At 36.1% G+C, this 26,731-nt stretch overlaps 7 protein-coding genes across 7 annotated transcripts; 3 read left to right on the top strand and 4 right to left on the bottom strand.

The window, feature by feature from the left end:
- Positions 1 to 307: 307 nt before the first annotated feature.
- On the top strand, positions 308 to 1,745 carry LOC18603368 (F-box/kelch-repeat protein At3g06240-like). The gene has a single exon (XM_007035288.3). The coding sequence runs from the start codon at positions 446 to 448 to the stop codon at positions 1,562 to 1,564; it is 1,119 nt and encodes a 372-aa protein (XP_007035350.3). The 5' UTR covers positions 308 to 445; the 3' UTR covers positions 1,565 to 1,745.
- Positions 1,746 to 2,391: 646 nt separating this feature from the next.
- On the bottom strand, positions 2,392 to 4,187 carry LOC18603367 (F-box/kelch-repeat protein At3g06240-like). The gene has a single exon (XM_018118713.2). It carries the CDS (start codon positions 4,142 to 4,144, stop codon positions 2,720 to 2,722), a length of 1,425 nt encoding a protein of 474 aa, XP_017974202.2. The 5' UTR covers positions 4,145 to 4,187; the 3' UTR covers positions 2,392 to 2,719.
- A 1,593-nt stretch (positions 4,188 to 5,780) lies between these two features.
- LOC18603366 (uncharacterized) lies at positions 5,781 to 6,676 on the bottom strand. Its single transcript, XM_007035286.3, has 2 exons — positions 5,962 to 6,676; positions 5,781 to 5,842 (listed from the first exon to the last, which is right to left on the bottom strand). Exons 1-2 carry the CDS (start codon positions 6,674 to 6,676, stop codon positions 5,781 to 5,783), a joined length of 777 nt encoding a protein of 258 aa, XP_007035348.3.
- Positions 6,677 to 7,725: 1,049 nt separating this feature from the next.
- LOC18603365 (F-box/kelch-repeat protein At3g06240-like) lies at positions 7,726 to 8,721 on the top strand. Its single transcript, XM_007035285.2, has 2 exons — positions 7,726 to 7,825; positions 7,898 to 8,721. Exons 1-2 carry the CDS (start codon positions 7,726 to 7,728, stop codon positions 8,719 to 8,721), a joined length of 924 nt encoding a protein of 307 aa, XP_007035347.1.
- Positions 8,722 to 9,704: 983 nt separating this feature from the next.
- LOC18603364 (F-box/kelch-repeat protein At3g06240-like) lies at positions 9,705 to 10,802 on the top strand. The gene is made up of 3 exons (XM_088805800.1): positions 9,705 to 10,176; positions 10,318 to 10,463; positions 10,545 to 10,802. Exons 1-3 carry the CDS (start codon positions 9,705 to 9,707, stop codon positions 10,800 to 10,802), a joined length of 876 nt encoding a protein of 291 aa, XP_088661926.1.
- A 9,344-nt stretch (positions 10,803 to 20,146) lies between these two features.
- Positions 20,147 to 22,323, bottom strand: LOC18603361 (uncharacterized). The gene is made up of 4 exons (XM_018119133.2): positions 20,970 to 22,323; positions 20,593 to 20,759; positions 20,533 to 20,551; positions 20,147 to 20,428 (listed from the first exon to the last, which is right to left on the bottom strand). Exons 1-4 carry the CDS (start codon positions 21,021 to 21,023, stop codon positions 20,219 to 20,221), a joined length of 450 nt encoding a protein of 149 aa, XP_017974622.2. The 5' UTR covers positions 21,024 to 22,323; the 3' UTR covers positions 20,147 to 20,218.
- Positions 22,324 to 22,601: 278 nt separating this feature from the next.
- Positions 22,602 to 25,457, bottom strand: BAM1 (beta-amylase 1). Its single transcript, XM_007035278.3, has 4 exons — positions 24,615 to 25,457; positions 23,933 to 24,143; positions 23,685 to 23,795; positions 22,602 to 23,596 (listed from the first exon to the last, which is right to left on the bottom strand). Exons 1-4 carry the CDS (start codon positions 25,442 to 25,444, stop codon positions 22,790 to 22,792), a joined length of 1,959 nt encoding a protein of 652 aa, XP_007035340.3. The 5' UTR covers positions 25,445 to 25,457; the 3' UTR covers positions 22,602 to 22,789.
- Positions 25,458 to 26,731: the final 1,274 nt, after the last annotated feature.

The following is a 26,731-nucleotide window of genomic DNA, read 5'->3' as shown; positions in this document are numbered from 1 at the left end:
CTGCAGTTTATCAATGGAAAGCTGTTGCAGGTTCATTACAGGGAGAAAGAAAACCGTAATCAGTGAATGTAATGCTGGGCTTGCAGGATTAGCTTTCTTTGTTATGGTATGCAAGGAAAATTATTCGTTAATGATCAAATATATAGCAATCATATTTCTTAATGATCAATTTGAATACAAAATAAGAATGAAAAGAAACACAGTTGTATTAGGAGAGAGAATTATTTGTTGCTCCTGTATTTCCATTTGTCTCTCCTAATACAACTGTGTTTCTTCTTCTAAGATCATAAATAAAAACTAAGGGGTGGAAGGTTAATTGATCAATCTGTTCCATGGTTTGCTTAAAAAGTTATAAAAGGAACTACTATTGAAAGAACTCTTGTAACCTAACTTCCTGCAGCCGCTCTCTGAGAAGAACAGTATCTGAAGAAGAAAGCAAGAAAACATGGCAAGGCCTATTGACGTTCCTCATGATATTCTAGATGAGATACTCTCACGTTTGCCTGTCAAGTCTCTGGTGAGATTCAAGAGCGTCTCCAAGTCATGGAGCCGTTTCATCTCTAGCCCTCCATTCACCAGAAACCACTACCGACGAGCATCGTCACCGGATCCTGAAATCACTGCTCTAAAGATTCTTATATCAAAACCTGATGGATTCCGGTTCATAGATTGTGAACCATCGCGCCTCCCTGTTCCCGTACGCTTTCGTTTTCCACAAACCAGAACACGTGATATCCATGATCATGTCCGATTCTTCGGTTCGTGTCATGGGTTGGTATGTTTAGGCATTGGCAACCCCAGGCATCTGGTTTTGTGGAACCCATCAACAGGAGACTCCAAGACGTTGCCAGATTATTATAAAGTTTTGTCAGTTCCAGCTATGAGGAATTGTTTTGGGGGTCTTGGTTATGACCCATCCTGTGATGATTACAAGGTGATTCTAACTGATAATTCACGGCTTCTGATCTTTTCACTGAGAAAAAATTCGTGGAGAAACATGCGAGTACGCAACGGGACTGGTGTTTTAACTAATGGGGTTTATAGCAATGGAGCTCTCTATTGGAAGAATTACGGCGAGGAGAGAATCTTCGGGTTTGATTTAAAGAGCGAGAGACTCTATGAAATGCCACAACCTGACCTTGTCAACGACGATGCGTTCTACTTCCACACAGGCAGCTTATTTGGAGTCGGGGAAAGACTTTGCGTTGCTTGCAGGAAACCGATTACAAATGACCTTCGTGGTGGTATTGAGTTCTGGGTTAGTATGAAACCTGGCGTTAAGGAATCTTGGACAAAGATACATAGAATGCCCAAGCATAATCGATGGTCTTGTTTCTGGAACTCCTTTTTGTACCTTTTAAAACGCAAAGGTTTCATACTACTAGGTGATCCACAGCAAGAAATTAGGACGTATGATGCTAACGGCTTTGGATTACAAGTCGAGAAGACTATGTTCTGCAATGATCCAAGTCGGTGTAAAGACTGGAATGCTCGTTTTCATCCCCATCGACATGAAGCAATTGTATATACGGAGAGTCTAATTTCTCCAAATCTCAGTAATTAGCCTGTCAGGCAAGGCAGAAGAATTCATATACATGTTAAAAAAATGAGGTAGATAATCACTTTTGAACATTGCTTAACTCCTCCTATTGTTGCATTCTCTTATACCTTAAAGATTTACCATCAGCCTGTAATTGTTGTTATTATGCATTGAGGATTTTATAATTAAAACGTGGTTTGGCCAAGTTACTTGTTAGAATGTACAGTTCCGGGAATAACTGGAAAGCTCTGGTCACTTGGGGTTGATCTAATGGAACGGAAGTGAAAAATCAGCAACAAAATGGACCAAAAGCCAGCTTATATATGTTCCATATGTTTGTGAAGATGGAAAAGTTAAAGATTGTCGAGTTACTAGAACAAATTGTTTGTCTATGTATGTAATAAATCCTTCACATGGTTTATTGAAGGGTTGAAGTTCAGAGCCTGGTTACATATCGAATGTCTTTTTAGCATTTGAGATTGACCAGAAATAGATCAATATGTTTTTCAAGTGCAGGCTCGATATGGGAAAACCAGGAGGACTGATAAAGCATCAGAATTGGCTTTGTTGCCTTCTATATGGGATTTTGTTCTCTTCTGCCCAATCCCCATAGATACCTAAATCTCAGCAAATCAGGGATTTTTCCGTATCTCAGGAAATATTGAGGGAAAGCTCTTTGAAAACTAAGTGATGCACTGAAATTTTGAGATCACTCAAACTTTGCCAAACACAAGGCAACCGGTATTTAGTCATCTCTCTAAATGCCTGCCAAAGGAGGAAATAGGTTCTAACTAAAGGATCAATAAAAAACAGTATCAGATAGACTAACTTGCATAAAATCATAATAAAAGGGAGACTGGAAGGCTTCATGACGACTTATAGGTTCATGACCGAGAACAGGAAGGTTTGGCACTCAGATCCTCAACCTTCCTGTCCAAAAAAGATAAACGTGAAAACTGAACTGTTCATTTTCTGCCTCATGTGTCAACCGTTTGCACTCAAAGTTGCCACAACATATGTATTGAAAGAGATACTTTAAGCACAAGAGTATGAAACATGTATTCTAGGGAGCAGAGCTCACAAATAAGTAAAATTACAGAAAATAATAGGAACAGATGCTATTAGTTTTTCATCTTTAGCTCTTTTCACCATCCCCAGGCTCCTAAATTTCGTTGGTACTCAATATTGCATCTGCATTCCACTCCTACAGTAGCCATTGGGTGAAATGAGGCTCTCCAAGTAGGTATCTGCTTCAAAACCATCCCCAGCAGGAATGCCATGAACTTCTAAGTACCTAAAACTGTCATCTTCCAAGTTGTACAGCAACAGTTTCCCATCAACCTCCAGCAGGGCTTCTCCACTGTGTGCCAAACACAAAGGCTTCATGCATATGTATGAGATACTGAGGGTCAATTTAGTCCATGATTCGCCTATGCCATACTTGGTCATCACCCAAAAATCATTGTGCATCTGATTGCGGCTATGAAGCACACAGAGGCATCCATTAAGAACCCCTACCACAAATTCAAAGCTAGTATCGACAACGTCAGGTGCAGACATATCTAAAAAAACCTCTTTTTCTAAACTAAAAGCAGCAACCACACACTCATAATCCGCCCCATCTCCACGACTGGCCATCCAGTGAATAGCCCCATTGAGAAGCACTCCGGATTCATACACATTATCATCAAATGGGAAACTCACAACCTTTCTCCAAGAATCAGTTCTTAATGAGTAAACACAAACAGTTCCACTCCCTAGTTTCACCACCTTATAATCATCATTAACAAAATCAAAACCAAACCCATAAACACTTAAACCACTAGCAGCATACTCGGAAGGCGGGTCAGGGATTCTTTTGGATTCCCTAGTGGAAGGGTTAAACAAGAAAAGAGTATCTTCATCTGGGGCAATACAAACCAACCCATTACAAGAACCCAAGATATCAACCCAATTCCTTGGGTTCACACAACATGGCAAGTTTAGCTTTACCATTACAGGAAATTCATCATCCTCACTTCTTTCACAATACAAAAAACCATCTTTAGCAGAATCTAATAGCTCAGCCAATCCATTTGGGTTGTCTTTCAAAGGATAATCAAGCTCTGAAGCTACCAAATTTTCATCACAGCTAGCGTCTTTACCAATTGATTCATATTCAAGAGAGTACAAATTATGTGAGGAAATGATCACTCTTTTCCGCTGAGAATAAAAGTAATCATTTTTAATGGTTTGTTTGAGGTGGGCTTTGGCTAACAGGGGATCTGATATAAGAGAAAGCCAAAGTTTGGAAACGCACCTGAATTGGCAAAGGGATTTGATGGGTAATCTTGAAAGGATTTCCACTATGATTTCTTGGGGAAGAATCGGAATTTCAGCTTCTTCTTCAGCTGCTGTCGGTAGCTGCTGAATTATTCTTTCTTTTTTCATGACTTCAATTGTTCTGTAAACTCTTTTGCTCTTTCTCAAGAAACAATTTTGATGGAAATATGGAGCACCCAAAGACAAAAAAGATTCCAGAAAACAGAAGAAATGAATAATAAAAGAAGAAACGAGAAGAAAGGCTGGAAGTGAGCCGTTTTCTTTTTGAGTCAACTTGGACATTCTTTATCGAGTTAACTCAGGCCCAGCCCCTCTTAAAGGATAAATGTTAAATTTGCCATGGCGTGTATATATGCCTTTTTCAATTTTGTTCCCCTTTATTTCACATCACATGTGAAAACCTATAAGATTAATTTCCTTTTCTCATTCTACTCCATTTAACTCATTCAATTCTTTTTCCAGTTTTTTTTTTTTAAATTAAAGAGAAAGTCAAATAATTCTTTTTTTTTTTTGGTTTTTTAAAGTGACAGTGACTATGAAATTCAATTTGCACATCTTCTTTTCAAGTTGTTGAAAAGTTTAGTTTAGGTAGAAGTAGAAGTTTGAAGAACCAATCCAAGTTTAATACAACTTCGTACAATGCTAGTGTTGTGGGTTATTGTCCCAACCTCATTATCCAAGTTGCATTCTTTGCTTATTCTTTCTGTTTCTTTTACAATTCTTAATTAATTTCTTAACTTAGAGAAGCAATTATACTCTGCCCCTTGGGTCTATAGATTTATTAGCATGCAAAGAACTATTTCATTCGTGCACTGCTGCAGCCTACCATTTACACTAGTTGAAGCTTATTCTCTAATTTTTCTCTTGTTATGAGTTCTTCTAACTTGATCACAGAGTTTCTTTTCTTGTAGCATACTTAGTTGATCTGTATAAATCCTTCACATTGCTTGAGGTTCAGAGCAGTGTCACTTCGATTTTCTTATCAGCAACTGAAACTGACTGTTGACCATTCAACAACTGTCATTTCTGTTTCCAATCTTTGATTGACCTAAACTGACACGAATCTGTTTTTCCATCGGCGGACTTGGGTACTGTTGGATGCAGCACAAGGCTCTATTTAAGGAATCCTGAGACTTATCACATGACCAAAAGGATTTGCTTGGCATCAGAAGCAAATTGGAAGATGGAGTGAGAGGAGGGAGTAAAAGAAAGTACCATGGCACCAACTTCCACATTGCTTGTAATGAATTTGACACAATCAAGTCATTTTGAGAACTTTTAAGTTGCTTGTAGCCATTTTGTTCATTGAAGGCTGTAAGTAGAAATAATGAGTAAGATAAAAAGAGAATGCTGTCGATAACAGAAAACTTATGAATCTTGTTAACATCAATTAAGATCAACGTTGTTGATCTCGTATTATAACACAAATCTCAACAGAAGTCTAGTTTCAGTTGCTTCTTGTATTGTCCAAACTCATCAAAATCTTTTAAGACAGGAAATGAGGAAGTCTATGAACTTGGAGAATTGCCTAAACTGCAAGTACTACAATTTGTCCTTTATTGATTATATGAAACTCAAAGAAGAGAGAGGGCCAACATTTGGTCGCAGATCATGCCAAGCCAAAAGGCAGATGGAATGCATATTTTTTCGAATTATATTTTCTACCTTCCCACCTAATTTTCAAGTAGAGGAAATCAAAACTGCTATAGAAAACAGATAAAAATAATACCAAGATATCCATCAAGTCCTGGCTGATGGACTCAGATGTCGAAATAGACAATGAACATTAATCTTATAGATATTTTATTGATTGGTAGCAATAGTCATTAAACCAATGAGAAGATCAATCTCACGGTTCTTTTATTCAGATACAAATCTCAGACATAATATATAATTTGAAAGAGCAAGCTACAGCAGCCTAGAATTTGTTGATACACTTCTGGTAGCAGTACTTTACATAGCCTGCCACTTTCTTCTTATCTGCAAGAACAAGAATACCAAGAAGAGTCTTTTTTATCAGAAATCAATGAATACAGCATTGGATTCCAAAAAGAAGAATTACAAGGGTGAATGGAAGTTAATTTAGGTAGTTTTAATACCTGATTTGAAATTTTTGGGCATGGACTCTGCACAATGATTAGTACAATTGTAGATCAGCTGCGAGTAAAGGAGTATGCATCTTTTCCTGCAGACTTTGTTGCATAAGTTATGAAGTATAGGAACTTTCTTTCTCATGCACGTTGTAGCACACTTTGTTTTACAAGTGTTTTCTGGAGTCCATGGACGTTTTGGAGAAATTGGAGCTTGTGTAGGCAATGGGGTTTCTGGAGGTAACGGTGTTTCTGAAGGCAAAGGTGCAGGAGATTGAGGAGGCCGACGGATTTCAGAATGTGAATCAGTTTCCATGGCCAACTGTTGGGTCTCAAGGGCCAAACTGGAGTCTTCAGAATCTTGAGGAAACTCGAATTCTGAAGGCAGAGAGGTTTCTTCAGAAAATGACTGTGTTTCAATGGGCAAATGTTGGGTCTCAAGGGGCAAACTGGTGTCTTCAGAATCTTGAGGAAATTCAGAGTCTGAAGGCAGAGAGGTTTTTTCAGAAATTGACTGCGTTTTCAGGGGCAACTGTTGGGTCTGGAGGGGCAAATTGGTGTCTTCAGAATCTTGAGGAAATTCAGATTCTGAAAGGAGAGAGGTCTCTTCAGAAGAGGGATAATCAGAAGGAAATAATTCTTGGGCTTGAACTGCAACTAGCAGAAGCATAACGGAGACTACCTTGGTTATCACAAGTCTCTTCTTCATGGACATTGTTTCCATGGTCTTTTTTTCTCTTGCTCTCACCTTTCAAATCTTTTTGCTGTTGAGTTGCTAACCACAAACAAGAATTTATAAGCCTGGAACCTTGTTGCCACCCATTGGAATGCCATTGATTGCTGCATATAATAATTGCTAATTTGTACATAATTGAGGTGTAATTGAGTGTAAAACATTGAAGATCAACTTCTAAAGTTTTAAGAGCTTTGATATGGGAGATTCAGTACCTTAATTCTAGTACTGATAGATTGTTAGAAAAAAAAAAAAAGAAAAAGAAAAAAGAGAGAGAGATCAATGATTTCCCAAATCATTTACTTGTCCCTTCTTTCTTTCATCTTTTCCTTGATTGATTCTCTCTTTGAATGAGTTTCCAAATACTATAACCTGCATCATTTATTTTATGATCCCTTCAGTCATGGGTTTGAGCTGGTAGACACAGGGATTACAAGAGCAAAAACTGTTAACAAATAAAACAAGGTCCTTTGCTTTGATATGAGAATCTCAAGTCTGACACTTCTTTGCCATAAAATTGATGCTATAACCTTGCATTCTAATTACAAGGGTAGTAATTTTGACACTCATTTTTTGTACCTTCTTTAAATGACTTTATGTCTGGACTTTATATTAAACGTACTGTCAGTATATATACTATCAGTTGTGAATTAAATGTAACGACCCTTTAAAATAAAATATAAAAATTGAAACCCTCAAAAATAAAATATGCAAGGTCAGTGTTTGAATTATTCTTCACTTGTTAGTTTAAAATAATTATATAAATCATTTAGTTAAAGTTATAATACAACACTAATATCTAATTAGATTACAATATCTAGTTAATAGTTATAATATAATTTAATTAGTAAGTTAGAGTTTATATATATATATATATATGTACTAAGAAAACATGAGTATATATGCCTTCTTAATCCCATGAAATAAAACTGCTGCAGCCTTTGGCATGCAATAGTCGGCAAAGAAAGAAACCCATCCAACCTTCATTAGACAATGGCAACGGCTGATTTGCATCAAGTTATTATAGAAGAGGTATTCTTATGGTTGCCTGTGAAATCCCAGCAGAGATTCAGGTCCCTGTCAAAGTCATGGGGTTCTTTGATCTGCAGCTCCCAGTTCGCCAAACGGCACCTCCAACAAGTATTGGAAGACTCCGAAGATCAGAATTCACAACATTCTTTTATCAACGGATGATGACCTCAATTTCTTAAGAGAATCCGAAACATCTCGATTTTCCGCCGAAAGAAGCTTGGGAACCTGTCAGACTTCTAGGTTCCTGCAATGGTTTGGCGGCTGTAGCCCTTAACGCCACCGAGGATTTGTTTATTTGGAACCCAACTACCGGAGACTATAGGAAGTTGCCAGATCCTTTTCTTTCATCTGAAGCCTATCTTAGTCAGCTTTTTGTTTATGGTTTTGGGTATGACTCATCCACTGACGTTTACAAGTTGTTCCTTGGAAGGACTGAAGGCGTGGTGCAATCATCAATGGAAGCTGAAATTTTTTCACTGAGAAGAAATTCCTGGAGAATGATTGAAAACCCTCCCTACCTTGAAACTAATTATTCCAACAATGGAACTGAAACGCCTTGCTCTTTTGTCAATGAAGCTCTCCTTTGGTTAGTAGGGTGGTCTATGTCATTCAACAGAGAATTTCATGACATCCTTTATTTTGATTCAGCGGGAGAGAATTTCGATGAATCGTCACCACTGCATTGGCGTGGTAACCCTTTTAACTTGAGGTTTTGCCTAACTTTTTCTATTGCTAGTTTGTTTCCTTCTCACTCGTGGTGGGTAATGGAGGACTTTGGCAGTACGGGTTCCTGGACTAGATTGCTTCGCACTGAAAGTAACTACCTTTGTTCCTTTCAGGCCTTTCGCCTTTCAGAAAGAAGAGCAGTTCTACTTATAATCAGGGATGAGGATGATGATGATGATGATGAAGCGAAGTTCAAAAAATTTAGTATTCGGAAAGACCCGGAACAGTGTGAAGCTGTTGCGGACATGGAGAGTCTAGTTTCACCTCATTTCTATTAACCTTCCTGCGAATGAACAGCAAAAGAGGGACAAAGCAATTCCGACGAGGAACAAGAATATGTTTCTTGAAAGGTGCTGTTCCCCGAAACAGATCAATTTGTTCAAACTTCCTTTAATTTTGTTTGAACCAATGCATTTTCAGGGAAAAAAACTTTATCATGATTTATGTCAGAAATTACTACAGCTGCTGTAATTTCCATGAAAACCAGTCAAAGAAGATTGCATTTATAACTTTTCTGAAGGGAAACTGGGTTGTGCTCAAGTGAAGTCCTGCACTTCCAAATACTCCTATATATGTAGTGATTAAAATCATAATATCTATAGTTTCTTTCATAATTTTACATCTAGTGTCCTTTAGTTATACAATATGTATTTTATTGTTTAAATTAATCATCTAGCTCTTATAAATTTGAATAATGGTATTATAATTTATGATTTATATTTGATAAATTATCATTACGTAATATAGTGTCAATCTCATAAATCTAAAAAAATAAATATTCAAAAATCTTTCAAAATAAATATTTTTTAAAAATATTTGTTCATTAACAATTAAAAATTTATTATTTAAAGAAACAATTAAAATTTTATTTATTAACAATTAACAATAGATAACATTGGGTTTTTTAATAATATATAAAATTATACCCTGAAAATACATTAAATAATAAATATAAATCATATAATTTATATGAAAAATAATCACATATCTTTAATGCCGAATACATTTCATTCATGATAATAAAAAAAGAGTATTATCCTATTGAGAAAAATAGCTGATATTGACATCCTAAAGTTAATTAAAGATTAGTAAAATAAGTTTTTAGCCTCAGTTTTAGTTCTACTGAAATTGAGCTTCCCCGACAGGTTGAAAACTTGTGCAGTTGTGCTTGAATCATTGATTATTCATGAATGAAAAAGAACAGTCCCAAGGTCTATTTAACCCTGCCTTGGGCTTTAGAATGACAGGAGGAGGAAACCAGATGGAGCAAAAGCAAAACAACATGTCGAGGCCAGACCTTTCTCAAGATATCATAGAGGAGATACTCGCACGATTGCCAGTCAAGTCTTTGCTGAGATTCAAGTGCGTTTCCAGGTCATGGTACTCTTTGATCTCCAGTCCTTCATTCGCCAGAATGCAGTTGGAACGAGCATCGGGAACGAGTGTTCTTATTACATCGACCCCTTCTCGCCTCAACTTGGTAGATTACGAAGCATCTTTTTGCGAAGTACCCCTTGATTTTCCACCAAAAAGACAGGACCATCGAGTCAGGATCATGGGATCATGCCATGGATTGGTAGCCGTGGCTCTTGAGAAGGACAAGGTCTTTTTGTGGAACCCATCGACTGGGGACTACAAGAAGTTGCCAGATCCTTGTTTTCCATCAAGTGGCGCTCTTTATTGTCATGGTTTTGGTTATGACTCATCTACTGATGATTACAAAGTGCTTTTGGGTGTTCAGACATGGCGTCCAATCTCATATGATTTTTAATCAGAGGTGACAGTTTCCATCTTTTCACTGAGAAATAATTCATGGAGAATGATTCAATCACCCTCTGTCGACTTCTCGTCTCTCCTTTTCCTAAATCTTTCAGGGTTTTTTGTCAATGGAGCTCTCCATTGGCTGACAGCCAAAAGAGTGACAGTAGAAATCCAAGCTTTCGATTTAAAGATGGAGAGATTTAGCATAGTTCCAATTCCTGATCAGCCACAAACTTCCTTCAATTATTTGAAAATCGGGGTTCTTGATGGAAGACTTTGCTGAACATTTTATAATCATAAATTTTAACTTAATCAACCTCTCTCCTCCTACCCTGTTGAGATATGGGTAATGAAGGATTATGGTGTCAAGGAATCTTGGACTAAATTTCTGATTGTTGGAGAGAAATCTACGCTTATGCCTCTATGCATTTCAAAAGGCAATGAAGTTATATCAATCAATGAGAAAAAGGACTTGATAAGGTCTGGTGCAGAAGAAGCAATATCTGAGAAATATAGGATCTGTAAATGTGATGCTGAAGCTTTTGGCGACAATCATAGAAGGCATCAACATCAATGCCACGCCATCGTGTGTGCATAGAGTCTACTTTCGCCGAATGTCCATATCCTTATTGAAGATGAAAAGCAAAAGCAAGGCAGGCACAGAAAAAGGAAGAACATGTCATGAGGTGTTTGTCCTTAAATCCTTAGGACGAAGTTAATCTTTTCTGGCTATATGTTTTACATCACCCCTTCCTTTATTGGATTACGTTTTTCCAGCCTAAAGGGGCAATTCCACTCGATCCTGGGTTCTAAAGATTGAACTTGATGGGACACATTAAGCACCTAGAATTGTTTTGAATGCCACCTAGAATGGTACAAATACACATTAAGCAAATTAGCTGGTCATCTTTTGTATTTGTACGGTTATTAAATATAATATAATATTTATGTCTTAAAAAAAAGTAATAGTGCCACCTCGTAAATTTATAAAAATAAAATTTGAAAAATCCTTTAAAATAAATATATTTTTTAAAATTATATGAATTTTTTTAAAAAAAAACTCCCAAGTTTTTATTAACATATGATAACATTTGCATTATTAATGAAATATAAAACATACACACCAAAAATACATTAAATATAAATCTTATAATTTATATGATAAATAGGAAAAATAATCACACACATATTGTACTCGTAATTAAAAAAAAAAAAAGAGTATTACCCTATTAGAACTTTTGTAGGCATCCTAAAGTTAATTGAAGATTAGTAAAATAAGTTTTTGCACTCAGTTTTACTTCTACAAAATTGAGTTTCCTTATTCATCAATGAATCGAACTGTCCCAAGGTCTATTTAACCCTTCCTTTGGCTTTTGGAGTAACAGAAGAAGAAACCAAATCGAGCTAAAAAGCAAAAACATGCCGAGGCCGAACCTTTCTCAAGATATCATAGAGGAGATACTCTCACGATTGCCCGTCAAGTCTTTGCTGAGGTTCAAGTGCGTTTCCAAGTCATGGAAGTCTTTGATATCCAGTCCTTCATTCGCCAGAATGCAGTTGGAACGAGCATCGGGAACGAGTGTTGTTATTACATCGACACCTTCTCGCCTCAACTTGGTAGATTACGAAACATCTTTTTGCGAAGTCCCCCTTGATTTTCCACCAAAAAGACAGGACCGTCGAGTCAGGATTATGGGATCATGCCATGGATTGGTAGCCGTGGCTCTTGAGAAGGACAAGGTCTTTTTGTGGAACCCATCGACCGGGGACTACAAGAAGTTGCCAGATCCTTGTTTTCCATCAAGCGGACTTCTTTGTTTTTATGGTTTTGGTTATGACTCATCTACCGATGATTACAAACTGCTTTTGGGTGCTCAGACATCAGCGTGGCATCCAATCTCATATACTTTTTGCAAAGAGGTGACAGTTTCCATCTTTTCACTAAGAAATAATTCGTGGAGAATGATTCAATTTCCCTCTGCCAACTCCTCGATTTTCCCTTTCCTAAATCTTTCAGGGTCTTTGGTCAATGGAGCTCTCCATTGGCTGAAAGGGAAAAATGTGACGGTAGAAATCCAAGCTTTCGATTTAAAGACGGAGAGATTTAGCATAGTGCCAATTCCTGATAAACCTCAAACTTCCCTCCATTACTTGAAAATCGGGGTTCTCGGTGGAAGACTTTGCTTAACATTTTATAATCATAACTTCTGTCTTAATGAACCTCCCTCCCACCACCCTTTAGAGATATGGGTAATGAAGGATTATGGTGTCAAGGAATCTTGGTCTAAATTTCTGACTGTTGGAGAGAAACCGATTATCTGGCTTATGCCTCTATGCATTTCAAAAGGCAATGAAGTTATATCAATCAATGAGAAAAAGGACTTGATAAGGTCTGATGCAGAAGAAGCAATATCTGAGAAATTTAGGATCTGCAAATGTGATGCTGAAATTTTTGGCGGCTTTCATCTATGCCACGCCGCCGTGTGTGCTCGGAGTCTACTTTCGCCGAATGTCCAAGGCAGAAACAGAAAAAGGAAGAACATGACACGAGGTATTTATCCTTAGGATGAAGATAATCTTTTCTGGCTATCTGTTTCACGTCATCCCTTCTTTTATTTGTTTCACCAGCATGTGGATTACGTTTTTCCAGCCTAAAGAAGCAATTCCACTTGCTCCTGGGGTCTAAAGATTGAACTTGATGGGACTCATCAAGCACCTAGTTGATTTGGATGGCCCTCTACTCACAGGCCAACTTTGTGTCGTTTAATTGCTAGTTTTGCAAATTCTAAATAACACTTATGGTTTGAAAGAACTACCATGTTTATTATCTTCCTAATTTTATTGGCAAAGAGTCGTGGTAGATTCAATGAATTTGCTAGAATTAGAGAGGACGCATTGTTTCTTTTCTTATTGATAAATGATTCATACATAACAAGCTTTTTTATATATCGATGTTACAAGATGAGGATCATTAAAAGGAGCTATGTATTTTTTGAATAGAATCTAACTTAAAATCAATTGACAATAGGTGAAGAGATCTCTTCCCTTAAATATAGAATAATCTATTTTCATCGATTTTCTATTGATTTTGTGTTAAATATCCATTTTAAAAATGCTACCTTTCATTGATAATCTTTATTCTTTTGATTGTTAATGAGTAGTGACGGAACTGATCAATTTTTATTGGGGGGTCAAAGATGAAGAAGAAAAAAGATTAAAAATTGTTAAAATTAATATGTTGAGCTTAACCATTAACAATCAAAAGATTCATAATGGACAATTATTTTACATAACATGTAAATCAAAAGAAATAAAAAAAAACTTATGACAGTCCTCTAAAAAAGTTTTGTTCGACAATAGTAATGTTTTTCTCGATATAAAAAACTAAATTATTTGCAAGAAACTCATTATCTATTTTATTTTGGTGTCTTATCTTTATCGACTAAAAAATTAATGCAGTCAACATCTAATATTTTTATTTTATTCTATTTAAACTTAAAATACTAAATATTAAACTATAATGTATAAAATATAAATAGTTAAATATGATATATAGAATTAATAAATTCATCATATATATATAATCAGGATTGTTTAAAGATTAAATACTCAAAATAATTTTCTTTCAACTAAATATAAAACGTAAAGCACATTAAAAAAATATACTTAAGATAATTTCTTCTTATATAATTAGAATTAATAAAAAAATAACATATTGGTGAGACTTAAAGCAACAACCAATAATGTAAAGCTAGAACTTATATTTGATAATTACATAATAATTTTTTAATTTTTAAAAATTAAAATTATTGAAAATAAAATCCACATAACGGAAAAAAATGACAAGTAAAAGATTGAACCTACATAATAAAAAAAAATATGGTTGATGGTTCGAGCAATTTGGAAGAGAAAATCTGTAAAAATATAAAACATATGAGTAAAAAGAATAGAATTGAAAAAAATAAACAAATATAAAAAAATTAAAAAAAAAATTTACTTCAGATGTGGAGAAACTTAAAGAGTTAGGGAAAAATTTAAAAATTTAAGTAAAATTAAAAAAAAAAAACTTGTAGAGTCATTTTATTTTTTTTTTATTTGTATTAATTATTTTAAAGAATTATTTTAAAAATATATAATATATAAAAAATTTTAAACATTTTGAATCAAGGGACGCTCCGCCCCTGCTCCGCCCTTGCTAATGATCGAGCAACATAATCAGCTAGTAATTCTTGATCTGTCTATAAGCTCAAGGCCATACAAAAATTACAAATATAACAGATAATTAATTCATGAAATCAAATAACAATCTTTTTCTAATTAATGTAAAATCAATCTAACAATATTCTTTTCATTCTTATGCAAGTCTCAGCCACTATCTCAAAACAAGGCAAGATTACAGCAGCCTAGGATTGCTTGATGCACTCCTTGTAGCAGATATATATCTTTCCTCTTCATTCTCTCAAAGGCAATTAATGACATTATAATTGTCTTATATGTTGCATCACAACATTCAGAATTTAATACTTCCAACTTTTTTAATTGAAAAAAAATTGAATATATATATATATATATATATATATTCAGTACTTATCTTAATTATATTATTTATACCTAAAAAATTAAAAAAGGTGACATATAGCTTCCGATAAATAACAAATTCATATTTTTTTAGTGTTACTAATTAAAAATTTTTTATAAACTTATGAGAACTACATAAAAATAAATAAATGAAAATCTAAGTAAACAGGACTTGACACCCTTGAAGCATCTATTCATAATTACTTTTGGGTTTGTAAATAATAATATACCTCTTATGATTTCAATTTTTCTCATATGATTTTTTCTTAATTAGCATCATAAGAATTTTTTTTTTCAAATATCACTTTGGAAATAATTTCAAATCCCACGAGAGATTAGACTATTAATATTATAAAATATCTTTAATGTGAACAATAAACTAATAATTTTGAATTGAGAGTATTTCGGTAATTTTTCTAAATAAAATTATGGCTCTTAATTTTTTTAGGGTTTAGGGTTAATGTGTAACAGTACTAGTTCCTAATAAATACCCTTGCATTAGAAAGCTGATGGAACTGATGAAGAAGGCATGGCAACATCAATATTGCCTTAAGAAATCGTAGAAGAAATATTCCTAGGATCGCCTGTGGAGGCTCTGGTAAGATTCAAATGCTTGTCGAAGTCATGCAACTCTCTGATCTCCAGTCCTGCATTCGCCCGATTGCACTTGCAACGAACAAGGAAAGTTCCGAACATCAGTGCTAATCAAAAGGTTCTCATATCGACATGTTTCGACCTGAATTTTTTAGACTACGAAACGGCGTTTGGTGATGATCAAATTGCATTGATACGCCTCGATTTTCCACCAAAGAGGCAGATTCCACCTCGATTCAAAATCATGGGTTCATGCAATGGCCTGGTAGCTTTAGCTGATCTTGACAAGGATTTCTTTCTGTGGAACCCATGAACGGGAGACCACAAGAAGTTGCCTTATCCTTATTACGTTCCAATAAATGGAGGGTTCATATTCGCTCTTCGTTATTGTGCTTCCGAAGATGGTATCTTTAATGGTTTCCGTTACGACTCATCCTCCGACGATTATAAAGTGCTTTTCGGCATCCGGAGATGGCGTGGTACTCTGGAAACCAGAGTTGCAATTTTTTCACTCAGACAAAATTCGTGGAGAATGGTTCAACCGCCCCCTGCCAACCCTCCGGTTTTCTTCTATCAATCAGGGCCTTTCGTTAATGGAGCTCTCCATTGGTTAGGGAGACATGGGAATGGGATCTTCGCTTTTGACTTAACGATGGAGAGCTTTAGCACACTGCCAACTCCATACTTGGGTCAAACTCCATGTTTCTGTCGCTTGGGGGTTCTAGATGGAAAACTAAGCTTAAAGTTAAGGTATAGAAATAATGATGCCGAACCTCCCTCCTCCCACCTCCACTCCCATGAGTTATGGGTAATGAAGGAGTATGGTGTCCGGAGTTCTTGGACTAAATTGCTTACTGAGGGGGAGTTGTTTTCGAATCCCTTATGGATTTCGAAAGGCAATGCCCTTATATCATTCAGTCGCCGCGGATTGATGAGGTGCGATTGCGAAGGAACAAAACCTGAGGAATTTAAGATTTGCAAGTGTGACAAAATGTTTCACCTACATGAAGCAATCGTACATGCAGAGAGTCTACTTTCACCGAACAGTATCAATAGCTTTGATTCAAGTGAAGAAGAGCAGAAGAGGCCGAGGAGGGAAAGGGGGGCTAGTAGGGGCACCCGCCCCCCCCCAAAGTTTATAATTTTTCCTTGTTTTGATTTAAAATTTTATTTTTATTTTTTAAAAAATTTTATAATTTTGTCTCCCAAATATTAAATTTTTTGTTTTCATCTCCTCAAACCTGAAATTCTGGCTAGACGAACACGTGAGCTAGTAGGTATCCTGAAAACCCTTTTTATCATTGTTTCACCATTGCTTGCCTTAACTCATCTCTAATTTCCTGTAGCCGCATTACAGTATTCTCTCCTTACAGAAGCAAGGGAAAGGATTCTTCTAATTACAAGCGTTTTAATTTTATATGCAAAGATTTTATTAATCACTTTCCTAATAAGCACTTGAACCCAAGAGAATAAGAAATTCATAGAAATCTCTTTCCCTTCGCAGGTGTAAGGACCTAATCTATCATGTTTTGTTTGTTTATAAGTATTCTTCATATCCAAGACAATGGCATCTTATTTTCAGGTAGCTAACATATCATTTTCAGGTCCATCCATTGGATTGATGCTTGAGGTATTAGAGTTCCATCACTTTTGGGCATTGAGAAGCTCATACTTTGTGGACATTTTTGGTTGAATCAGAGACACCATGGATTTGGGTGGCCAATTTTCGTTCCATAATACTGTTATGTGACATAAACTTCAATTGCTTTTGTGGTTTGAAAGAGTTATCATGCAATTAGCATTTTATTTTTTTTAATTGTCAGAACTACAGTAGATTCATCGGATTCTTTATTGTTTGATTTCAAATTAAATGCTAGATGGTAATTCCTTGTGAGATCTGGCATAAAACTGAGCTTTCCACTTTCTCTAGAAAAGAGGGAGCTGGTAAAATAGGGAAAAAAAGAAGCAAAACAGCTGATAAATACTGCATCTGTTAATTCAAGGATTCAGTTACAAGAGAGAATAAACCGAAGACTTTTCTTAATGTTTGATATGAATTCTCCAACCTAGAATTAATGTTCAATTATTCCTAAATTGCCAAAAGAAAACAACCAAATCTGCATCTAGCTAGTAAAGCTGCTGCATCTCATTCCATAAGCAAATGATCATCTCATTTCATAATCACCTAGACGCTCTTGATGGAAGACTTCGCATGGTTAACATTTTATAATCATAAATTTTACCTTAATCAACCTCCCTCCTCCTACCCTGTTGAGATATGGGTAATGAAGGATTATGGTGTCATGGAATCTTGGACTAAATTTCTTACTGTTGGAGAGAAATCTAATTTCTGCCTTATGCCTCTCTCTATATATATGCATTTCAAAAGGCAATGAAGTTATATCAATCAATGAGGAAAAGGACTTGATAAGGTCTGATGCAGAAGAAGAAGTATCTGAGAAATTTAGGGATCTGCAAATGTGGTTCTGAAGATTTTGGTCAGTATTATACAATGCATCGACATCGATGCCCAAGCCATCGTGTGTGCACAGAGTCTACACTCGCCAGCATGTGGATTACGTTTTTCCAGCCTAGAGAAGCAATTCCACTCGGTCCCTGGGGTCTAAAGATTGAACTTGATGGCACACATCAAGCACCTAGAATTGATTAATTTGGATGCCCCTGTACCTACTGGCCACCTTTGTGTCGTTTAATTGCTAGTTTTGTAAGAGTTCTAAATAACATTTATGGTATGAAATAACTAACATGTTTATCATCTTCTTAATTTTGTTGACAGAACTATGGTAAATTCAGTGAATTTGCTAAAACTAGAGAGGACACATCGTTTCTTTTATTATTGATAAGTTATCTATACATATCAAACTTATTTATATACCAACAGACTCGTGAATGGAAGCACTACCTTCTTTGATATCATGTTGGACGAATGTCTAATTTAAAATCAATTGACAATAAGTAAAGAGGATCTTATATGCTAAATAAGGGGTATCCCTCTCCATCAATTACCAATTGATTTTAAGTTGGATATCTGTTTTAAAAGTTTAAGAAATACTTTAATTTGAGCTAATATTCAACAAAAACCCTACTGTAAATCTGCTCTATCCAATTAATTAGCCCTAGTTGGTTATGTCTTGCAACGAAAACCTGTGGCAAAATGGACTACTGAATGGGTAAAATTCAAAAATCTCATTCAATCATTTTAAAAGGACACTTTGGTCTCTCTTATTTTAAAAACATAAATCAACCCATAGAAAAGAAATGAGAGACCTTGCAGCCTCCATGGGATCCAAGTTGGTGAATCTTTTCCTCTTCAAATTGCTGTGGCCAAGAAACATCAACAATTTCTTCGTATTTCTTTTTTCCTTTCAAATAAAAACTTTTTTAGTTAAAAGAGTTAAATTTTTTAAAAAATGAAAAAGAAAAGAAATAAAATCTAAAGGGAGAAGAGAAAAATCTTCGAGCAACAAGATGAAAAAAGGAATCGGAAGAATGAGTATTGATTATAATAAGATTCTTCAAGTGGACCAAAATGCAAAAAGATTGAAGATTTGACGAAAGCGTATCAAATTCCTTTAATTTCTTTTCATTAAGTTTTTTAGGAGAGAAAAGGAATGAGCAGATTTTTCTAAAGAAGATATTTGTGTCTAAAATAATTTCATTTTTTTTAACAATTGACTAACAATATTAACATTTAAAAGGTCAAAAACATCATTTTTAAAAAACATAATCATCTATTGAGTCTTCAATCTGTTTAAACTAATAAGACTATACGAAAATTACAAATATAACACATAATTAATTCATGAAATCAAATGGAAATCTAATAATATTCTTTTCATTCTTATACAATTCTAGCCACTATCTCATAATTGTAGCACATATATATATCTTCCTCTTACTTCAATCAAAGGCAATGACATTATAATTGTCTACAAATTTTCAACATTCAGAATTTAATACTTCCAATTTTTTAATTGAAAAATAAATAAATAAATAAATAAATATGCAATACTTATCTTAATTATATTATATATATCTATAAATATTTCAAAAAGGTGACATATAGCTTTCAATAAATAAAAAGTTAATAATTTTGTAGTGTTACTAATTAAAATTTTTTTATAATCTTATGAGAACTATATAAGAATATATGAATACAAATCTAAGCATATAAGATTTTCTTGACACCTTTGACACATTTATATATAATTTCTTGTTCGTTTGTAAATAATAATAAGGTAAACTCTGCTTATACCTTTTATGGTTTCAATTTTTCTCATATGATTTTTTTCTCTTAATTAGAACCATAGGGATTTTTTTTTCAATTATCACTTTGGAGATAACTCCAAATCCTACAAGAAATTAGACTGTTGATTAATTTTATCCAGTAAAATTTAAAAAAAATCTTTAATGTGAACAATAAACTAATAATTTTGAATTGGGAGTATTTTGGTACTTTTACTCAATAAAATTAACAACCTAATTTCTGGAAACAGAAGTTATAGGCATGGTGTTAATTAAAAATATATATATCCAGAACGTGTTGATTGAAAAAAAAAATTACAAAATGTCTTTGAGAAAAATTAAAATAGCAATCAAGAAATATTACATATGTCTTTGAGAAAAATAGCAATCAGACTATAAATTGCTGATAAATATTACATATGTTATTCAAGGATTCAGTTACAAAACAGAATAAGCTGAAGACTTTTCTTAATGTTTGATATGAATTCTCCAACCTAGAATGTCCAATTAGTCCTAAATTTCCAAAAGAAAACAACCAATTCTACTAAAGCTGCATCTAATTCCATAAGCAAATGATCAATCCTTTTGACTCCATTTCTTGTCGTTCATTCCAATTGTGTTCTTCACAGTTTCCATAGCACCCTGAGCCATGCCCTTCACTTGCTTTCCAGTCTGAAACAAAGACATATTCCTCTTCAGTCTCCTAACCAAAGCACAGAACAGCATGGCATTCCTTTCAGGAAATTCATCAGAAATGTTCCAAAAGGTCCCAACATTTGAGAGAAACTAAATTGAACCAGTATTTCACCCTTATTGTTTTTACATTCTTATTTTGTACATTAGCCTTCAGCTAACGATAGAGTGGTTTATCCGCTATCTGTTTATTGTACCCTAAAATGGGGTGTTATTCTTGAAAACCAAAAGAACTTATAAAATTAGTTATGTATCACAAAAGGTGCATGACACGTGAAGCCGGAATCTGCTGAAGAAGGAAACTAGCAGTCTGCTCCTGTTCTTGCTGATCAGACTCTTGTGCTGATTGAGTAGCATTTGCTGCGCTGTCTCTTGCTGCATTTGCTGTATCCTTAGCGGACTGGGTCACTTGTTCTGTTTTAGCCTGACCAATTCACAAAAGATCGTCTTAATAACCCTAGTTGCACATACCACCAATAGCATCAGGCTATGAAATGAAAGCCTTCGCTGTTATTTCTCATGGGAGAGTACATTTGAAATCAAATTCTCATTAATAAATTTAACTTGAAGGTAGAATTAAAATGGTAATGAATAATGATGAGAACCCTTTATTTTTCTACGAGATTTCCCTTACCTGGGTCTGGCCCTGAGTTTGGCCTGCACTGAGAGGTTGCTGAATGTTGGACATACTGTCTGATACTTGAACACTAAATTATTACCTTGAGAACCTTGAGTTAAAACAACAAAATTTGCCTCTGTAAATTAATACAGGGTTATTTGAGGTTTTTATAGCAATAATGGAGCTGCACAAGAATGAGATGTGTGGACCATGAAAATTTTGTTTGCGAGTGCAGAGCTTGAATTGTGCATGAGGATGCTTAACATGGTCAGATGATGCAGTTCGTCAGTCTGAGACAGGTGCGCTTCACCACACATTAAATTGGTTCCCCAACAGCCATCCCTCCCATTGCTAGAAAATAGCATTTCCTTTGCTTTTTTTTTCAGCTCCTCCTTTACTCTAGGAATGGTATTTCATATTCATCCTAATATATATCCTTGTATCTTAAACAGATCTATACCGACTTCTTTTTATTTATTTCTTTTGGCTGAATTATGACTATTTTCTACCATGACAAGTTAATGAAGGTCTAAATGTTAATCCTGCAAAATTTTGTGCTCTGTATAACAGTAGAAGGCTCAAGCTGCATGAGAGCCTGGAAGAATTTCTCTAAGCTTCACTTTTGATTCCTCATTGCTTTGGTCAACATTCATATAACTCCCGTTTAAAGCTGGAAATGCATCTTCTTTGAAATGCAGTAAATGATTGGCACATGAATGGTTCCAACTTGGACCAGCAATGGTTAGTGCGTGAACATGGAAGACTGCATGGAGATATGGGAACTTTTTTCCCTCCCGTGAGCATTCTTCCAAATTGCATTGCATCAAAAAAATCTCCATATTTATCATTGCAGCCATTACTTTTTATGTCTTACCATGCTTTTGTCTGGTTTGTATCTCAACATTTGAACCACAAGGATACAGATATTGTGGCATCGAAGAGGAAGAAGAAAAGAAAGAAGTATCCTCATGAGCATTTAATTCATGTGACTTATCACATTACAATGGGAAAAAGGAAAAAGAGAAATGGTTTAATCATGTGAAACTTTTCTTGTGGCTGAAAAATTATGTTTGGAAGCCAAGAAAGATGGCCACATGAATAAAAAACTAGTTTGGACTTCGCTGCTCCTCTTGCCTGCTAGAGAAAGATCAGGATGGTGAAGGTCACATCTAATGGATAAGTTTTCTCACAAGAATTTAGTATAAACCACAAAAATTGTTTAGGCCAACACAGAGGAGGAACGAAGCGTGAAAGGAAGGGAACTGTGAGTTCAATTACAACCAAAACAACCATTCATTAGTGGTTTAAGTCACATGATATATTGCTATTCTAATAAAACCATCAGAAGGAAAAAAATTTTGAGGTTTGGCTTGAAATAGTTAATCTGGTTTGCCTCGTTCTTTGTTAATTTTGAGAAACATATCAAGAATACGTTTGGACTTCATGGCCTAAAATATGAAATCAATCTGATGTTAAGAATACATCAGACTCAAAATGTGTTGCAATTGAGTTTTGAAGACTAGCAGTGTAGGTTTATTTAGCATTGCTTGCAGGATTGCCCATAAAATTTTACAAATCATTGCAGAGAGCAGATGTCCTATCTGAAGAACCAATCAAGGCAAGGGACAAGGCCAAAGTGAGTATCTGTTTCGTGGGATATAGGTTTCAACTATTGGAACAAAGTTACATAGAATTCCATCTTATACAACAACATACATTCTTGATAGCCACAGCATAGGTTAAAAAAAAGCTATAGCAAAGCAGGATCCTTAAGACACTATTATTGATCTAACTCTGTACTAAGCTACCTTGCCCCAGTGCGAAAGAACGCCTTGCTAGTGACTAAGGGCAACGGCAGCCTCCTGAACCAAAGGCTGGGTGACATGGACAAAATGTTCGGCTTCCCTCTCCACCTGCTCCCAACACCGATAAGCATCTTTTCCCTCGTTCATCTTCTTCACAAACGCTACAAACCGTCTCCAGTTTTCTGGCTGAAAGAGGGATGGGTTCATCCTCAAGTATGTAAATGCACACATCTCCCTATCATCGGAGGAGCCATCGATATTCAATGATGATGCTTGTAAGATCTGATCATGGGCATACTCATCATAACGGGGCAGTGCATTCTCCCCTGCAAGTGGAACTTGTGCTGCTGCAGTAGCTAAAGCCACTTGCCTGACTAGCTTCTCAGGTGCACATAGCGCATCCTGTGGCTGCTCATGATCACGCATTTCTATGCAAGTGAAATTGAAAACAGCACCATGTCGTGCTAGCATTTGAGCAATAGGGAGGTAACCGTCTCGGAACCTTGTGTTATAGTACCCTGCTGTGAGTTCAGGGGCATGGGACCGGGTACCATAGTGCCAGTGGATTCCAGCAACTTTTACAGAGATCTTAACACCTGCACCTTCAAAGACTGATGTAGCTGAAGATAGAATTCTCTCACCATGGTCTAATAGCATCTGAGAATACCAGGAAAGGAAGAATTCACCATAGCGACTATTCCAACCACCACCTTCTTTCTTGAAAAATGGCGTATCTTCTGGCCAATAGTTGTAGTGGCCAGCATCAGTTGGGCCTGTGCTACCCCATTCTGGCTTACCAACCGCTTCAGCTGCTGCTTTCAGGCTGCTAAGCATATACTGCATTAATTCAAGACCCATATTAGCCGAGAACAGGAAAGCTGCAACAGGGTAGCTAAAATAGAAAAAGAGAGAGTCTGCCAAGTACCTTATCATAACATTGGAAAGCTCCAATTCCAGGGAATCTCCATGTTCCATCCTGCTCTGGATACGAAGGATATCGAAGCTCACCTGCCGGACCCATTCCCACCTGGATTTCCTGTAGGAACAACCATTGGTTAATTGCTTAGCTGCTGATTCCTTCCATGACATATGAAGCAGACTCAAATTTGGAAAAAAAAAAAAAAAAAACTAGCGAATTCGATATAACATATGCAATGAGTAACTAGAAATTACCACAATGGTATCACCAAGTAGATGCTTGAAGTTGTCTCTGAAGGCACGCATGAAATCAGCATAACATTGAACAGAAGTACGACCCTTCAAGACTGGAAGGGTATCACAACCAAGTGAAACATATTCATAATTCCTTCTTCCCCATTGATCTGTGTATGCAATGTCTGGATCCTTGTCAATCTCTTCCACAACCCACTTGGGCAAAGGAATACTGTTCAAAAACTAAAACCATTTGTTAAAAAAAAAAAACCAAAACTAGAATTATGTTGTAGTATCAAATTAGAAATTGCCAACTTCCATGTGGGGCATGACCAATTTCCATACAACCCCCCAGATCTCTGCCAAGTGGGATCCACCACAGAGATGGAGAGGCATGAAACCACCATACCCTCCCTAATGCCACGTAAGCTTATGTTATCCCCTTCAACCTCCAAAATTAGTAAAGCAAGCTTTATACTTATCCAATCTTTTGCCTTGTCATCAACAATGAAGCAAATCGTGACAGCTTTATCCTTGATTTTCCCAAATTCATCAAATGACCAAAAGATTTATAGATTATTATTTTCAAAACGTAATTGCATAACTCACGTGACTATCACGTGTTATTATAGAAAAGAAATGAAGGGCTTCAAATTTAAAGAGAAATGATTAAATGAATGACAGGTAAGAAGAAGATACGCACGTGCAAGAGTCTCCGACGTTGCCGCCACACTGATGAAACGACATGACAGCCTGGACTTTGAGGCCGTGTTTCTTGGCCATCTCGAGAAGCTCGGCGTAGCCACCCCAATTGTAAGCACCCGGCGCCTCCCTCTCCACAAGCCCCCACCAAACGTCCACCATTATCCCCTCAACTCCCGCGCTTTTCAACGCGTGAAGACTCGCATTCATCGCCTTCTTCCTATTCAACGTGTTCCCGTACGTCACGCTATCCAACGGCATCATCACGTACACCGGCACCCCTCTCTTCTCCTCCTTCCTCCCTCCCTCCTTCCACGCCACTCCCGCCGCCTCCTCCTCCACCGTCTCCGGTGGCGCTAACGTCGTGAAGGCCTGGCAAGCTGCTGAGAGATCCGGGCGCAGCATCGGACTCATCAAAGGCGACCTGCTTCCGGGGCTGCGCGGTGTCAGGGGTGGAGTTAACGAAGGTGGAGATACAGTGTCTTGTGACGTCTTACATCGGAGATTGGCCGCCGGTGCTCTCCAAACAGCCGACGCACTCACCGTCCCAGAAGATAGTTGTTCTCCATTGGAGACTTCGGTCGGAATTTGTGTCCCGGCGAGAGTTCCAATCTGGCTTGCCAAATTCAACGCCATTATTTCTTTTGAATTTTCTCCCAAGTAACTGACAGAATGAGAAGGAAAAAGGAGATGAAAGTTCCTTAACGAAATGTTTTTTTTTTTTGGTTTGCGTTTTTTTTCTTTCTTTTTTTTTTTTCGGTTTCGAGATTTCGGTTGGAAATGTTTAAGACACTGAATGTGAGGGGAAGGAAAAAGGGTGGACGGGATCATGTATATATAGAGACGAGATCGAGATAATCCATTTCCTTAACCCGTTCGTTTCTCGACACGTAGCTTCAGAAGCTACGTGGAGGAAGGAAGGGCAATCGAGGAGGCGACGGCTACGATTGCTCGACTCACGTGAGAGTGGACGGTTGGATTGATTGATGTGCTTGAAAGTTCCAGTGGAACGCGCTTTTGTGGAATAAAGGATTAAAAAAGGTAACGAATGAAGTCAAGACACGTGGTTTAGAAGGGACAGTTCACGTGTCCCACTCTTTCGGCTTAAGGCATGACGCAGGAGGATTTTGTTTTTTGTCTTCCTGTTTTCTAAGGCTACTCTGACGTCCACGAAAGGGGAAGAAAAGAGAGACCGGGGAGACACGTGGAAGGTTTTGACGGGTACTAGGACGGCAGATAATGTCACCCATCTGTTGGTTTAAGGCACGTATGGACCGAATATTGGATGATTAGGCATACGTCAGCGGTGGAAAATGAACATGAGATGTGGGCTGACTCATCTGATTGACAATTGGTGGTCCTGATTCATTTGGATTTTGGTAATTGATTTATGTGTGGGACCAGTTTTGAATCTTGGGGTCCATTTTGAGGATTACCGCCAAGTTCCTTGGAAGATTTGTAAAGCTAAGGCCTAAGGGGACCCATAAGGGGAAATTAGATTATCAGAATCTTAGTACAAAAAAGATATAGAGTTTCACACCCTTTTTTTTTTATTTTTTCTGAAATATAGTAGGCAGACAATCATGATAAGATGTTTTCTCTTCGTAATTTAGTTTGTTTCTTATGATGTCACACATGTTTTTTTTTAATAAAAATAGTTGTAACTAGTAACTAAAATCTTGGTCTATTAATGTTAAAAAAAAGGAAAGAATTTATATATTTTAAAAGGAAAAATTTTACATTTAATGTATTATTGAAATTTATATGCATGTTCAACATAAAATTAATTAATAATAAATAAAAAATACTTGATTATATTTATATGCTTAGATACATTCATTGTAACATACGTGGAATTTTTATCCTTTTAATGCTCTTTTTCACGTGTAGATGTTACAATCCAATTAGGTGATATAAATCAACAAATGGAAAATTCATAAAAGGACCAACAAATGAGGTACTACCTACTTTGATACAATGTTTAATTTTTAAAGCGGATAACTAATAAAAAATCAATTAATAGACTTGATAATTTTGTATACAATACGAACATAACATGGATTTAAGCGGATTTGGATTTAGATTGATCGTGTTTCTTATATTAATCGTAGTGACACA

The sequence above is a fragment of the Theobroma cacao genome, chromosome 4, assembly GCF_053813885.1.
Source record: "Theobroma cacao isolate CCN51 chromosome 4, ASM5381388v1, whole genome shotgun sequence".
Lineage (NCBI taxonomy): Eukaryota > Viridiplantae > Streptophyta > Magnoliopsida > Malvales > Malvaceae > Theobroma > Theobroma cacao.
The sequence above is the reverse complement of the archived record's forward strand: the minus strand, read 5'-3'. Positions and strand labels throughout refer to the sequence as shown.